This window comes from Gallus gallus, chromosome 6 (genome assembly GCF_016699485.2).
Source record: "Gallus gallus isolate bGalGal1 chromosome 6, bGalGal1.mat.broiler.GRCg7b, whole genome shotgun sequence".
Classification (NCBI taxonomy): Eukaryota; Metazoa; Chordata; class Aves; order Galliformes; family Phasianidae; genus Gallus; species Gallus gallus.
Genome location: NC_052537.1, coordinates 12,996,434 through 13,012,920, shown reverse-complemented (window position 1 = coordinate 13,012,920; position 16,487 = coordinate 12,996,434). Strand labels below are relative to the sequence as shown.

At 39.2% G+C, this 16,487-nt stretch overlaps 1 protein-coding gene across 1 annotated transcript in view; it reads right to left on the bottom strand.

Annotated features, from left to right (window-relative positions):
* Positions 1-3,599: 3,599 nt before the first annotated feature.
* The window catches only part of ZCCHC24 (zinc finger CCHC-type containing 24), a 108,019-nt gene continuing 95,131 nt past the window's right edge, over positions 3,600-16,487 (bottom strand). Inside the window, exon 4 of the mRNA XM_421599.8 lies at positions 3,600-10,201. Within this exon, the coding sequence (XP_421599.2) occupies positions 10,088-10,201 (114 nt within the window). The 3' untranslated portion in view covers positions 3,600-10,087. The remainder of the gene's footprint in view (positions 10,202-16,487) is intronic.

Genomic DNA, 16,487 nt, shown 5'->3' with positions numbered 1-16,487 from the left:
AACTCCTTTTGTCTGAATATTTCTGTCTGCTTCAGACTGACATTTCCTCTCCTAGCAGAGAGATGGGCAGACATATTTATGGCACAAAAGATAAATTGTGAAGCATTTCTCCATCCAGGTTTGCATTTGCTTGCACATCTTGCACTTTCCCTGGAGCCAAATGTGCTTTCACTCATACAGGAGCACCTCAGGATGCCAAGCAGCACAAGGGGTTGCCCGGACATGGAGCTGTACCCCTGAGTTCAAAGATATTGTTTAAGACTTGTGGAGGTGAAATATGGGCACAAGCTAACCAGCACCCATGATCATTTGGTATCTCCTCAACTGTGCAGAATGTTATTGCCCAGCGTGGATGAAAGCCATCATTGTAGCCTGCCACCACTTGGTTACCTCCCACCAAGCTGTGATATGGCACACAGCACATGACACAGCCACAGCCAAGAGGGACACCCAAGCCCCCTTCCTTTGCAGAGCTGGTGAGTAGATTGTGCTCGTGGCCTCAAGCCAGGCCTTCCCCAGTTCTTGGCACTGCTGAATAGCAGCTGTAGGGGTCCAGAGGCCAGCACTGGATATTTCCATTCATTTGTTTTTTAAGCCTACGACCTCATCCTTACAAGCTCCATTTACTACACCTTTAGGATCCTATGAGGTGGGTAAACACCTCTTAGAAATTTTACTTGACTCAATAAATTCCGCCATGCCCCCGGCGAGCCATATGGTGAGCTGTCCCTGCCCCACTACTGCAAGAGCCACAGCAAGTGGCACATCCAGGACATGGACTTTAGTGTGTGGATGGGCTTAAAATAACCTTAAACACAGCTAATTGGGGTCAGCTTTTCCAACAAAAGCATCTGCAATTAATTAAATCTGCAATTAATTAAAAAAGAAAAAGAAAAAGAAAAAACAACCACCCTCCCCCACCAAACGAGTTACATTTGTGCAGTATTTGATTGTATACTACAAATTATGGTAAGGTTGTGATTAGTGTTCTGTTAACCCAATTGAGCCTGAGCGTGTGTGACTTGCAGGGTTTTCTTCCAGAGCATGAGTGCTGGGGAACCAGAGGGCATTTCCTTAGGAACTGAACAGGTAGACTTAGTATTGTGCCACACAAATTGACCTGCATATACAGGAACTAACTGCATGCATACTCTCCTATGACGGAGCAGAAGAGATCCTTTCAGGCCAGTTCAGTAATCAGATGTGTACCAGCTCTAGTGTCTTTTTTTTTCCAACAATAGTTATTAAAACCAGGCAATTAAATGTCTTTTGGCATAGTCTTTGCTCCTGTGCTCTGGGACTTCCTGAGCCAGGGCTGCAGCTCTGTGGTTAATAACCCTTTAAGGAATTTTTTTTTTTTTTAATGTGGTTTTCTAATTTTTTTTTTAATCTCATTTCTTCTTTTGAAATAGAACATCTTATGGCTATGAATTCCTATCTACTGTGTGAAAATTTTGTTTTAATTGTTATCTCATGTAATTTTATCCAAAATTCCATTTCTGGTAGGGAAGCACTCCAGAAGCAATGAGTGTTCCCTCTCTTCTGCATGTCATTTATTAAGTTACAGGCCACGACATCACATTGGTGATCTCTTTTTCCAGGAGGAGAAGGCCCAGTCCACAGAGCCTCTTTCCTTTCAGTGGTCCTAATTTCTTGAGTTCTGCTTCACCTTTTCAGAGTTTGTGAATGCAAAATTTATCAGTAATGGAGTGATAAAGGCCATATAATGATGCTTTCTCTTTGGTTTGTTGTCCTGAATTTCAAATCTTAGACTTTCCTCTTTTTTTCAAGTGATTATGGTCACTCAGTAAATTATGCACAACAACTTATTCCTGACCAATATTAGCAAATTAAAACCTATTATGGAATATGCACCATTTGGGAGTCTTTGCAGTTGTGCATAATTTGTGTTTGTTACTGTTGAATTACAGGAGCCAACTTCTCAGCCCATCACTAAGCATCGTGTTGCCGGCTGGCTCTGTGCAACCTGGGTTGCAGCTCCAACAACTCCCAGCAGGATGGGCCCACTCAGTCCCAACCTTGGAGAGAGTCCCAGTAAACGCCGACTGAGGTAGGTGTTTCCTGATATGTTCTGTTACTAAAGCTTTTCCTAAAGTTTGTTAAAGCACTGTGAGAGGCTTTGTTTGGATGAAGTTTTGCAGTTCTGGTGGGTTGTACCAAGGCCTGTTTGCTTGTTTTTTTCCTGAAGACGTGAGGATGGGAAGGACAGAGAGGATGAGTGACATCACTGTTTCCAGTAAGAACAAACTGCTCTGTGAGCAGGTGTGGGCCTTACAGCTGGTGCTGCTGAGGTGAGAGTTTGCAAATAGTATCCCTTAGTCCAGGAGGTGAATGCTAGAGAAAAGTATGACTGAGAGCGGTGTTCTCTTTGTTCAGGACCCCAAGCAAACCACATGCTACATGCTTCTCAAGAGTGAGGATTGTGTATATCCTTCTAGGTAGGTGTTTCACTTCTGAGTGTCAGCTTTCAGCGATTTGTGTTTTGGTGTCTAAGGCTCCTCTCTTGCCAGTGTCTCCTGTGTGCATCTTCTTGAGAGGCATACAGACAAAAGAGAGCCTACCTTTTGTACCTGTTGATGCACTGGAAGGACAAGATGTGGCTTGGGATGTGCTGTGTTTTGGCTGACTTAAAAATTGTAATTTTTGTGCACTGTTTGTTTTTCAATGAAGAACAATGAAACATTTTTACTTCAAAGTATGGATGTTATGTGAAATCCCTGTGATGAATTCCCTATTATTTTTCCTAAAGCAAGAACTTCTTAGTTCCTCTGTTACAAGCATTGTCTTTTGACTTTGTTCACATATAACAGGAAGGCAAATCACTTGGGAATTAAGAGTAAAGGAAAAGTAGTTTGATCATTTATGTTGCTACTGTACTGTTTGTGTTAATCTATTTTTGTTTTCAACATGAAAAAGTTACTTCTGAGGGATGACATAGAAGATGTGGTAACAGGGAACTGGCAGTTTGCTGTTTGTCTGCTCAGTGTTTTCTCAGGTATCAGTGGAGCATGGCATTTGGAGAGCCCCCGTTTCTGGTGCGAGGAGGTATTTCAGTTCCGAGCTTGGCTTTGTGGCTATAGTTGGGTATGGGGACAGAGATTTTGGCAATTTTTATACTAAAGAGTAGCGTGTTTTGTGCTTAAAACAATAATTTACTACTAATTCACTGTCTTCTGTGGGGTTCATCTAAAAGCACGTCTTTCATCATCAGATGGAAATTGCTTTTTTCAGGGCTTCAAATCCACATGTTTCCTTGTCCAGCCTCTCCCTTGCACACATACGCATGTACACGTACATGTTTTGACTCTGATGCAAACTTAGTGAGGAGAGCTCTCAAATTTTTCTAGCAATCGGTTTTGCTATGTAATGTATGTCATATCACTATATTACAGTGCTCCAAATGTCTGAGGTGCACCATATTTGTATGAGCATAGAACAGCGTGCTCGTCAGTCTACTAAAAATACTTTCTTTTTAAATGGAGATCCTTCGTGTTAGAGTCTGTATACCTAAACTACAAAGTCAGTTGAATGACAACCTCATTTTAATGTATTATAAGAAAACCACACCACTCTTGCTGTTTTTTTTTTTCTTTTTCATTATTTTAATACAGCATTAAAATGCTAGAATACTAGAGGAAAGCTGCATACTATCCAGCAAATAAGGCACATGTCGGAATGCCATTTTATGGACAATCCACAACAGAGGTTTTACAGTCTCTTTAGCAATGTAGTCGCTTGGTGAGCTAGCTGTCGTCTTGATTGCTGAAGCAGAACTGGTACCTCCGAGGCTGTTGTCCATAGGTTCTGTTTTTGTTTTAGCTGTACAAGTTTCTTAACAGTTACAGAAAATGAAATTGTACAAATAGCCAACTGAATCTGACAAGGTCAGCGGGCACAGCTAAACAAATGTAATAGTAATCAGGTTAATTGTTTTTTAAAGCTGAAGAATTTCATAAGATACAGTGTTAGTTTTAGCACTAGTACACAATGCAGTGAGTGCTGTACTAAACAATCTTTTAAAGGAAACAAGAATCCAGTACAGGGTTGGGCAGACCTCCCATTTTAGCATGGTAAAATATCAAACTAAAAACCCAATCCTTCATAATATAATCAAACTACATGAAATGTAAAGTGTAAAAATGCTTCAAATACGTGCACATGCATATTCTATATTGCTATGAGTTCTAATTAAAATAAACATAAATCCTTACAATCATCTACTTCAATGCATTTCTCTTACATCCTTTGATTAATATTATTGCTGTAGCCAATGCTGCATAGCTGAGCTCACAGTCTGCAAAGAGTTGTGAAAGTTGAGTTGTCAGACAGCGTCCCAACCAACTCTTTTCCCCTCTCGCCATGAAAAAGGACAAGAACTACCATTTGAAACTCGATGCTTGTGCTTCAGAGTCTCTGAAAGCTGAGTCTCTGTGGTGCTTTCAGCATCTTCTGTCTCTCACAAGGTCATAAAGTGACACTATACTATTACTTGCTCTCACTTGCTATACGTCTAGTGATAGCTTTTTCTAGCAGTCCTTCCCCAGATACACATAAATAAAATGTATAAGCATTTTCATATAAGTCAAAGCACTTGAATAATATATTGGTTACTTAATACTGATATTTTCATCCAAGGATAACAAAAACAATATGGCTTAAAGAATTGCAAGTTTTTTTTGTCAGAATTATGTACCAACTTTCATATAATATTTTATGTAGACAATATTTCCTTCTTAATGTAGTTCTGTTGCATACTTTATACAGACAAAAGCATTGTAAAAAAAAAAAAAAAAAAAAAAGTAAATTACTTCCATAAATATTTTCTTGAGGATACATCCCTAGTTCTGCAAAATACTTAAGAAAACTTTTACCTCTGTTAGTATCCTAGTTGAGAGGAAGGCCCTTCTGAAAGCTTCCAAGTTGTAAAAACTTTTTCCCAAAGAACAAACAATACTTTTTTAAAAAGGCCCTCAAATATATACAAAAAAGTTACTGCAAAGAGTTTCCAGATAAGATAACGATTCAGTATTACAAGAAATATTTGTAACCATTCAAAAATTTTAACATCTAAAAAGGTTTCCAAAATACACACATAGTATTAAAAAAAAAAATTGAAAGAAACTCTATGTCAAGTATAACTCAAGATAAATACACATCTGCAAGTAAAACTGTAAAATACTTCATACAGGGTAAACATTTATATCAATCATCTATAGCTAGTAACTGCACACGATTGTCCCTTTGAAATTCATCCTAGAAACACAAACCATCATCCCTATGTCTTGATCAGCCCTCTGAGCACTTCAGCAAAATAGCAACGTTAATGGACAGCAGTGGTTCTGCGGATAGGAAGGAGATGTGATGAAGCCTGACCAGGAGCAGAGTGATAACTTAGTGGATGGTTTTGTATGGGGATAGGTCCATCACATTTTAAAATGTTGGCAAATGCAAATGGAAAATGTACGTCAGTTCACTTAAATCATAAGCATGTGTTTTTAAAATCATTGCAATCTATTCAGTGGATAACTCTTAGCATCCACACTAGAGAAAAAAATAATGATATTCCATTTGACTGCAAGACACAAGAGAGCTAATCTGTGAATATTCACATTTCCAAAAGCTTCTTACTATTTTAAAAGTAGTTTAATTTGGAAAATAATGGCTAGTTCTTCTCAGGTATGCAACCCATGTTTCATAAATTTCACGTTTTAGAAAAGGTAGAGAGAGCAGTTCTTGTTAAAAGGCTTCTCTTAGACATACATAAATTCACATTTTTAGTTTATAAATTGTCCCATATAATGGGGAATTTAAAATACACTTATTTTCAGAAAGAATATATACTCTTGTGTATTTATTTGAAATTAAGAGGCAACTTTAAAACAGAAAGGTCTCAAATTTTTCTTGTGTGGCATCATTTTATGTCTGTAGTAGCAGCAGTAGAAACTGGCTAAAAAGGGGCCATCCTTTAAGCTACAGGGATTTCTTTCATTGTCATTAAAGGAATTATGTGTAACACCTTCAAAGGTGCTGCATCAGGTTAAAACAGCTAAAAGTCTATACTACTTATTTTGGATTCCCAATAATTTTTTCCAGTGCAGGGCCAATGCCAAAGACAATTCCATGTGAAATGTTCAGACCAAATAAAGAAACAATACGAGATTTTTTTTTTTTTACAAGAAACAACTGAACAAAAAAAGTCTGAAGGAGGAGGAAAAGGGAAGAAAATCATCCCCAAAAAACTGCTGCATGCTGGATGGACCTATGGATCCATGGTAGGCAGATAACAGCAAGCATCTGATGAGGTTTAAAACCAGGCTTGACAAATAAAGGCAGAGAGATAAATTTATTTCAGGTACGTCCCTGAGAATACTCTGTTTAGGGACACCTGCACTGATTTATATTTCTTTACTGGAACAGCTTTGTTTCTGATAGCTGCTTAAAAATCCCTTTGAGGAATACCAGCTAATGGACTAAATATAGAGCTATTTAAAGAGAACATCAGAAAGTATTCCTAAAAATACAAGTGGTAAATAAACTCATCCTCTTCCCAGTCAAAGTATGAATTTTAGCGTTGTATTTTTTCAGTTTGGAAGGAGTTTGGCCTAAGGGTGAATTACTTTTTTTTTTTTTAATAAAAGATGAAATTGTCTTATTGTCAACTTTTTTTCTATCTTTTTTGATGTGAAATCAAAATTCAGAAGTTTTCCTTCTGTACCAATGACCACAAGCTATTGCATGGTTCTTAGACCCATGTGTTTTTCCAGCAAGACACCAAGCATACAGAAGAGCATGGAGCAGATGCCTAGTGCTGGATGCTACAGTCCTATGAGCAAACCTTGGTAGGAGGGATGGAGGAACCTCATTCATGCTTCCTCAGCCACCAGCTTGCTAGAGAGAGGAAGTTTTTCAGCCCTGAGCAGGACAAGAAAAACATGCCCTGCGTGCTAGGGGAAGCCTCTAGGCATAGGGAGCCCAGCAGACAAAAGAACAAGGGTGTCCTGTCTGGGTTCCCAGTGCTCTCCTGCCCCACCCCGTGCCTCTCAGCTTGCTGCTTCCAGTCCCAGGCGCCTGCAGCCTGAGTTAGGCAGGACAAAGTAGGTCAGTGCCTAGCTTCTAGCTTCTCCCCACGTTTTTTTATCTGTTCTTCACCAGCGTTAAGTGCAGGGGAAAATCTATTTTCCTCCTAGTTATTTTAGATATGCTTAATAATTCTTACATACTTTGTCTGCTACCTGAAAAAAATGTGATATGAATATTGAACTCTTTAACTCTACTTTTAAGAACTGTTACTCTACACGGAGAGATGTTAAGTATGTTGAAGTTGATCGCGTATATTTTTAGGAATTTTATTTCAAAATAAGACCTAAAAGCACCACCATGAAACACTGACTGGATAAACAGTTTTTAAGAGAGCACTGTCATGAGAATAGCGATGACTGTATATAATGGCATTGGCAGTTGGCCTTTGTTCGGTATCTGCTGGTATGCTCTATACTGACATAGCTATACCAAAGGATGTGCTATTATACTGACTTAGTGGTTATCAAAAACAGGAATTATTTAAAAACAAAACACTTGATAGCAATGTTAGAGTTTCAGGGAGAAAAATAATTCTCTGATTTTCACCTGATGGAGTTCATCTACTTGTCTTTTAGATGGATATGAAGCACCAAGGATATCTCTGTTCATGTTCTGTTAAGTGCTCAAAAAGGGAAAAACGGATCTGGTTTAATACGTGATTCTTTCAGTAAAAGCATGCTTGCCTGAAATTAATTATCAAGATGAACACTGGAGGTCAAGCTTTAAAATCCACCCTCAAAATCACCTGTGTATTTTATTCTCCTATGGGCAAATTAGTATCTTTGTTTTTCTCTAAGGTATTTTTTTCTGAATCTGTGCAAAAGAATGCATTTCTATTTGAAAAAGCTAAAACTGTATATCTTGACTGACGTAACTGAGATCTCTTATTAGTGTTAACATTCAATAATATTATTCTTCAGCTATTTTAGTTTATAGAATTACCATCTTGGCAAAACTAGTTTCAAAGTGATTAATTTTCTTTAAGATTTTAGAATCACATAGCATTTTTCATCCAGTGATGTCAAAATGCTAAAAGGTACTGAGTATGCCTCACAACACTGCTGTGAGGTAGGTGCACTGAAGTATGACTATCCCCCTTTTGCAGTTGGGGGAACTGAAGTCCAAGAAGGATCTCATGACTTGCCCACAGTCAGGGAGCTAACGCAAGAGTCGTGGTCAGAAACAACAAATCCCAAGGTTTTTTCATCGGACTGACCAGTGGGCTGTGTCACTTGGGCTACACATAAATAATGCAGTTTGTGAGATATGTACATTATCCTACCACCAGAATAAGCAGAAACAATTCTGCCCTGTTTAGAACAAAGCAGAGAAATGGTCAAAGTTTCACCTTAAAACAAATTCATAAAGACCTTCACACTTCCTACAGGAATGCTCACTGAGTTTTCAGTTCGCTTTACAAGAGCTTGACTGTACATACTGGTTACGTTTTGGTGTTACTTGGCAAAAAACTCTCTCTGTATTAGCACTGTGGAATTAATCCTCAAAACAGATTTAATTCACATCAAGTTATTTAGGATTTTAAATATTTCCACTAAGTATTCACACAAATCAATCTCTAATGGAAACCTCACAAAAATAGAAATTGTTGATTTTTTTTTTTTTAAGAAAAACCCAAACCTAAAAGCACACAAACCATTATCCCTGTGAGTTTTCTCAGTGAATAATGCAAGTGAATTGCTTGTTTTGTCCTTATGCTGATGTATTCTTATACAGACATATAAACAGGATACTGTCTCGAGGTACTTTCAGCTCATCCCTGATGAGATACTACTTCGCAACAGGATGACCCTGCCCAAAGTTCCACCTGAAATGGGACAGCCAAATATAACTCCTACATTTCTCTTAAGGTAAATAGGTGTTTCAGGAAGACAGGAAAGTGGGAAGATTATGTAGAGTGTTCTTCATACCTCATAACACCTTATGGCTAAAAAGTTTTACATTATAACAAATTTGTACAGTAGAAAACAGGACATAAAAAATATTTCCAGAAAGTGGCTTTAAAACTATTATAAATAGTAAGTTTGGCTAATCATTTAATTATGGATTTGGAGGACAATTTTAAGCATTCTTATCCCCCTTTATTCACAGTAAATTTAGTGTGCTTGGAGCCTAATGAATAGCGCATACACATGCAAAACCTGTTGTAGCAGAATTATATGACAAGAGAAGGATCTGTTAGTCACACAACCAAGCCAACTTTATCTCCTCCAAAAACCTCTTGGAATCCTTCCCGATGCTATGGGTCCCGTTATGGCATTCCCTTTCTGTACAGCCACACCCTCAAACAATTTTTCACTTTTTTTTTTGCCACATCCTGCAAAAACATGATTTTGCCTAAGCCCTGCCTAAGTGATACTAACAAATAGAAAAGTCCAAGAAAGCAGCAACACAAAACTCTCAGACTTTCTAAAACTGGGAAAACATTTTTTTTTTCCTTCTTTTATGCTATGGCTTGTTTAATCCTCCCTTGTTTTGTCATATAATAGGAATAATATTCTTGTCATAGGTGAGTGCTTTTCATCAGTGGCCCCACAGTTATTTAAGCTCTGCAAAACCCATGTATCACATATAGTCCTTGTGAATGTTATATCTTGCCTAAAGAATAGTACTTCATTTCACCTGACCATGATATAGGGTCTGTGTAAACAATAAGCAGAACCTGCAACTGTGGTTCTGTTGTGAACACTATCAGTAATGCTTATTCATGTGTATGTATATATATGTAAGCTTACATATATATGTATGTATACAAATTCACCATAGTCCTGTAAATACCTGTTGCATGTGTGTGCATACACAGGAGAAATGTTACATTCCGTTAATGGTAAGGCATACTATTAGGTTATAGATAGGCAATATTGGCAGTTATTTTAGCTTTTATCTTGATGTGTTGTGTTGCTCTTGATCATGTGCTGTCAGAGGATCTTTAAGGATGAGGGGGACGGGAAGAGGCCACTTGGAAGGTTTATTGCACACGGCGGCAGTAGTAGCCCAAAACTTTGCACTTCTCACACAGGTGTTGGGGATGTTCTTTGCTCTGGTCTGAAACATCCAGGCCGTCTGGCTTTTCCAGGGGTCTCTGCAGAGAAGGGTGGGAACAAGAGTTGATTCAAGGCTTTGTCACTGCTGTTAACCTTTACTACATATGCTAGACATACTTTTATGCCTAATCCAGCTTGCTCCTCACAGTTACAAAAGTCCTGCTGTCCTGAGCAGACAAAATGTTTTCAACTCTTTGCTTCATAGTGGCATGAGGTGGCCTCACAATCTTGAATCTTGTTCTTCTTAAAGGTGCTATTTACCTTGCTGCAGGTAAACTAATGAAAGCCTGAATGGGGAGTATGTTGATGTGGTTACACAGCAATTTATTCCCTTGGCTCCAGTAACTGAGATGTCCCAAAAGTATTAGCACCTTAAGAATGGAAATCCCACTGCCCAGAATGCCAGAAGGGTTAACAACACTGCAATTAGCTGCTGCTACAGGAAAACTGTCTTATCTATGCACAGATATCACATAAGTTAGTGAGGTCTCAATCCCATATTTACGAGGCTGATGGGTTTTTTTTTTTAAGTAGAGCAGCTGCAAAGCTATTAATAAAAACAAGAACAAACAAACAAACAAACAAACAAAAAAGAACCAGAAACATAACCTCTGTTCTGAACCTGACTGATAATTTGGATATATTGTTTAAGAACACTTGTGGAATCACAAGGCTGGCAGTGTACTTAACTACACAAGGGAACAAAGCTGCTTTGAGTTTAGTAATCCTTGTGCTTTAATTTTCTATGACATGTAAAAAGTTTTGCAATCACTTGGAAAATATGAAGTATCGTAGTAGGGAAATTGCTGTTTGGAAAATCTGATCAACAGAGGTGATAGAGCTGTGAGGTAGCACGTAACGCTGATGTGCACAGTTTGTTTTATACTAACAAAATGCCATAACATAATTTATCAGCATTCTTGGAATGTACCTGAAAAAATGATTTAAATGCTCAATGCCTTACCAAGAAGATGGTGGATGTTCTGCGGGATTGTGGTAGAGACAGTGCATGATAGGAAATCTCAAAATAAGCCATTATTTTATCCACTGTTCTTGCAGGGATAGCAGACTACTGCTTATCTTTCTTGTAACAAAGAAAGGATGAAACAATATATAAATGTATGGCCATTTATCTTTTCATACCTTCCCTAAATACTACAGACCTGTCTTCATCTTTAAAACCTTAAAGTACACCTGGTCCTCTAAGTTTCCTGGATATTTTTTTTTAAATTCTGCATGTCAAAGCCACTCATCTGAGTCCCAGTGAATAAGTACAGAGCCTTCTGAAACTTTTTTTTTTCCTCTCAGTGTTATGCTCTAAGAGCTGCTCACACTCTGTGGAATGGAAGGGTTTCCTAGCGTTCAGTGGTTACAGTGAGGCAAAATGTACTCTTTTCCTAGAAAAGAATGTCTGCAACTTCTTGCTGTAATTGGTTGTATTGGATTATAAGTACAATACTTGTTTATTACGTTGCACAGCTAGTAGAAAGAATGTATGGGAGCAATTCAATAATGATTGCCAATGTCTTATTACCAGTTCAGGATTCCTACCTACGGCATGTTGCCAAAATTTTTCTCTGTCCTGGGCTAGAGGCTATGTGACTTTCTGAGTTTAAATTTGTTTATAATTTAATTGCAGGTTGCTTTTCCTTTATTGGATAGGGGGTGATTGGACCTGTATTGGTTGCGTATGAGGAAGGAAGATTTTGGATCAGAACTGTCAATCTTGATTTTGAGACTGTAACTCAAATCCTGGTGCATTCTGGGCTTCTGCCACAGCAGAGACAAGTTGAATAAGCTTATTGGGTCAGAAAAACTGCCTTTATGTTTCTTCTACAGCCTATCCCACCGACATCTAGCCATAAATTTTCTTCAACAGTTTGCATTACATAAATCTCCCTCAAAGATGATGTCCAGGTTTAGGAGCTCCAAGCTTTAATTTATTCTCCACAATGGAGAATTTTAGAGCTTTGAAATGTTGCAGTTAAAACAGTCTATTTGACTCAGCTCTGATTGCTTCTACATGCTAGCTGTGTTCTGATGAAAGAGAAAAAAATACAGCAGTTATCATGTTTATTGATATAAGCCAGATTTTTTTAATACACATGGCCTTGGGAATAATTTTTCCTGGAAATAGTGCAAAGGACATTGGGAATGTCTTGAAGCGCCAAGAGTTTTTGGACTGTTTTCAGAAACAATAGCTCTCCGTGGTTTGCTTTCCCCCTGTGTTGATTGAGCTCAGCTTTTTGGCCTGAAAAGCATTTCAATTTCAGAGATGTTATTGTTACCAGCGTGTTACGACACAGAGGCTGGGGAGAGACGGGTTACAAGGCAGGAAACCGGGTTTCCAAGGGCTGGCTGGAAGGAGCTGAGCTGGGCCCGGGTTCTGACTCTGCTGAGGGGTGAAGCCTCAAAATGGTGGTGGGCTTGCGAAGTTTGGGCCTAAAATGAAGCCCTAGTTTATTTCTGTGGGTTTCCTGAGAGACAAAAATCCCTGCAAGTACGATGAGAAGCAGCTGTTCTCCCGTTCTTACTGCTGATGTTCTAACCTTGTGGAGGCCTTTGAGGCAGTCACCTTACAGACTTGCAACTTTAATGCTATGCTAAAATGGCAGTGCATTAGATAGCTGAAGGTCTGCAGGTGATGAAGTGAGATTTCATTGGATACAAGCAGCTGAGGACCACTCTCCCCAGCTTTGCAGGGTAGAAGCAGAAGGTGGAGGGTGCTGAAGGGTTGTGCTGCTGCATACCATGGGGTAATCTGGGGAGTTGTCTGAATGCTGCAGAGCCTCCACGCAGCTGAGGAGGCTCTAGTCCTCCAGCTCTGTGCTGCTGGGAGCCTAACAGCAGGAAGGCACAGTACACTCAGAGCAGGCCTGGGAAGGAGGGCAGGCTGCTTGGCTGAAGCTGAAAGCTGAAAGGCTGACAGTGCCTTTCCTTAGAAAGAGGTGAAATGCAGCCTGTAAAAGTAGAAAATCCTGCTGTATTTCTCTGGGAAAGGTATTCTTTGTTCTGTTAAAAGGGGAAATTAATGTTTTGGTTTTCTTTTCTTTCTAATGCAAGTAAACAGGATTTGATGGTCTACTTTTTGTAAATACTATGTGGAAGGGCATTTCTCAATGTCTCGAGTTTTTGCATCTTTAGCATTCTTTGGTAGTTGATGGCTGGAAATGACCTTATGCAGCTCCACCAGGAAGGCATTTGATGACAGTGACTAAAGCCATTGCCCAAAGTGAATAAAACTGAACTAAATTTAAATTGATACATCAATTTCTGTCCTGCAAATTAACTTTAGACTGTGAAGTATTGCTTCCCCAGTTTACATGTATTGACTGAACTCTGTATTCCATTAATCCTTCTTTTTTTTCAAAATAACAAAACATACTCAAAATGACTCATATATATAAAGTCTTAGATGTTAGTGGAAATGTCACGAGGACAACCCTGAGGGAAATTATTTTTGTGGAAGCAAAATGGGTGCTTATATTTCTATTTAGAAGTTGGAATTTTTTTTTTTTTCGCTTTAGAGTGAAACAATTTGATTGTATCACTGGTAGATAAACCATATCAAAATTTAAATGCAAGAAAACAAGTCTAAGTAAATTTCTGAACTCATTACATCAGGTCTTAATGGAGCAAATGACATGAGTAGGTGACAAGTTAGATATGTGTGTAAGAATTGATTCTACAGATACAGGTGGCAGAATACTGATAAATGGCAACAATCTTCAGGTGCCTTAGCTCCTATGCTTCTCTCAAGGCACAGAAACTATCAAGAATTTGTACATTTTTAGTACAATAAAAGATCATGTGCTGGGGAAAAGAATTAAATGCAATGTGTGTTCTTGAGCAGCAGAGCTCTGCTCTCCTGCCTGTATGGCATGAACAAGGCCTTCAGTTGTGGCTGTGAAACAAAAAGACTGTGATGAGAATGCTGCAGATCCATGGCATGAAGATGTGAGAGCAGGCAGCCTCTGTCAGCCGCATGCCTCTGGAACAGGCCAGCTAGGAATGAAAGAGAGCCACACGAGCTGAACAGCAGAAATCTCTCTCAGGTTCAGAGAAGCAGCAGTCTGGGATGACCTGTTTTCCCACTGCTGGGGCACACAAGGGTGGAAATGCAATGATTCCTCTCCAGCTGCTGGGGAGGGATTAAATCCAAATAGGAGAGATCATACTTGCAGGCCTCAATCTGTTCACTAGGGTGTTGGGCATCAGAGTGATCAGAGCCGTTCCTCCCCAGGCTGAGAGAAGAGAAACTGCACCTGGATAGGGGAATTATGATGGAATCACTGCATTGCCTGTGGAAGTAATAGCTTGGATAACATGAAGAATGTATTTACATACCAAATTATTTTCAGTCTAGCGATAAATTCCTGACAGCTGGAAGTAAGTCATGTCCAAGAGGACAAGTCAGTTACCAGATGGCTGGTTCTACACCAGTGCAACAGCTGTCATCACAAACAGCCCTGGAGTCAGCCACGAAGTCAGAGGAGAAGCCTTGATAAGAGGCCAGCCAGGAAGCAGGCGCAGATGCTGCTGCTAGAGCAGCCAGGGGAAGAAAATGAAAATTCAGAGCTTGGCGTCTGGGCTGTTACAATGCCAAGAACACTGGTGAAAGGCTAAAAGGACTGGCTCCATGCTGGAGCACTGTAAGGAGGAGCACAAACAACTGTGGAATCCAAATTTCTTGAAATAATAAGAGGTAGAATTAAGTTCCATCTGAGGCTTTTTTTTTTTCTTTTTCTTTTTTCTTGTTTTGTTTTGTTTAGGGTAGATGATGTGACTAGGCGGGAAACCTCTTTCGAAAGAGCAATCCAGTCTTGGTCTGGGCAGTTCTTTGCTCTCCTGTTTCTCAGCAGCACTTGAACTCAACAGGCCTCAAGGTCTTGGGAATTCCACCAAGTATTTCCACCAGGAACTTAGTCATGAAAACAAAAATGCATGCAGTTTTCTTGGAACAGCTGGAGCAGTTTTGAAACTCAGGTGTGAAAGCCACCTGATTTTTCCACTCTGAATTAGTTGGTATTAATGCAGCAGACCTGCCAGCCAGGCTCTTGTGTTACTTCTTGTTATGCATGCTCTGCCATCCCTCTCAAACACAAAGATTTAAAACTGTATTTATAGAGCACTCTGAAGTATATACACAGCTGGAAAATTGCTGCGAAGACTTTTCCTGCCACAGAGAGATTAAAAGCTCATTCTCACAGATAGGGTATGTGGAATAAGAGCACAGCGCTGAAGAGACTTTCCTTGTGGGGAATTGGCACAGGCTCTTTTCACTCCAGGAAAAAGCCTCCAGGAACAGAGTGAGGGTGGAAGGGGGGTGTTGCTGCTCTCGTCTCCAGGGACCATCTAGTGTAAGGTATGCATAGGTAATCAAGATTTTAGCATAGCTGTAGAAGCCATTCACAGATCTAGCATATGTTCTTGAATGGCTACCCCGTAGTTATCTAGTGAAGATTCTTGTATGCAGTACTATGATACTATTGCTTGAGTCAGTTAAATGGAACTTAGACTGAAAACATCCCTTGTGAATACAACGTAAACAAGTTCTCCAGGACTGAGAAGTCCACAGATGGAGTAAAGCATCTGAGTAGGATGAAATAAAGAGATGAAGATGATGACTAGAAAAAAGAGCAATTCTGGGAATTGATTGAACTACTAATTCACAACAGTGTATATCAAGCAATCGTTAATATAAAAATTTCAAAATTTTTCTCCTAAATTGGACAAAAGCATCCTAATCTCCAATATTCAGGGTAGACATTAAAAAAAAAAACACATGGTGGCCCATGTGGTTATGCTTTAGCTACTGAATGGACTCTACAGACACTGGTCTACTGGATGAGAGATTGGGGAACTTAGAGGTGCTCATCTGGAAACACTGGAGGATGAGGAAGTATCCTTGGAGATGGTTGCTGTATCTTCTCCTAGATCCGCACCTTCCTGTGGGCACTCTCTACTGCCTAGGATGGCGTGTGAAATGGAGGATGTAGATCTGACCTGATATGAGTTCTTATGACAGAATCATTGTGCCAACTCTTTCATGAAATATACACGTATGGAAATGGAAATGCTGTACTATGCCCTCACTAGGGAAATGTGATAACTGAATCTTTTTAGAAATGGTTTGGACTGTTTGCAGTCAGGTAATTTTTGTAATTCTGAAGGCTCTTGTAACTCAGCATAAGGTTTGTTAATGTTGAGGAAATAACAATGATTAGGATCTGCCAACAAAATGACCCTCTTCTAATAATGAAAAGATGTTATTGTGACCTAACAGATGGAAGAAAAAAAAATAAAGTTGTTTACCAAATGGTA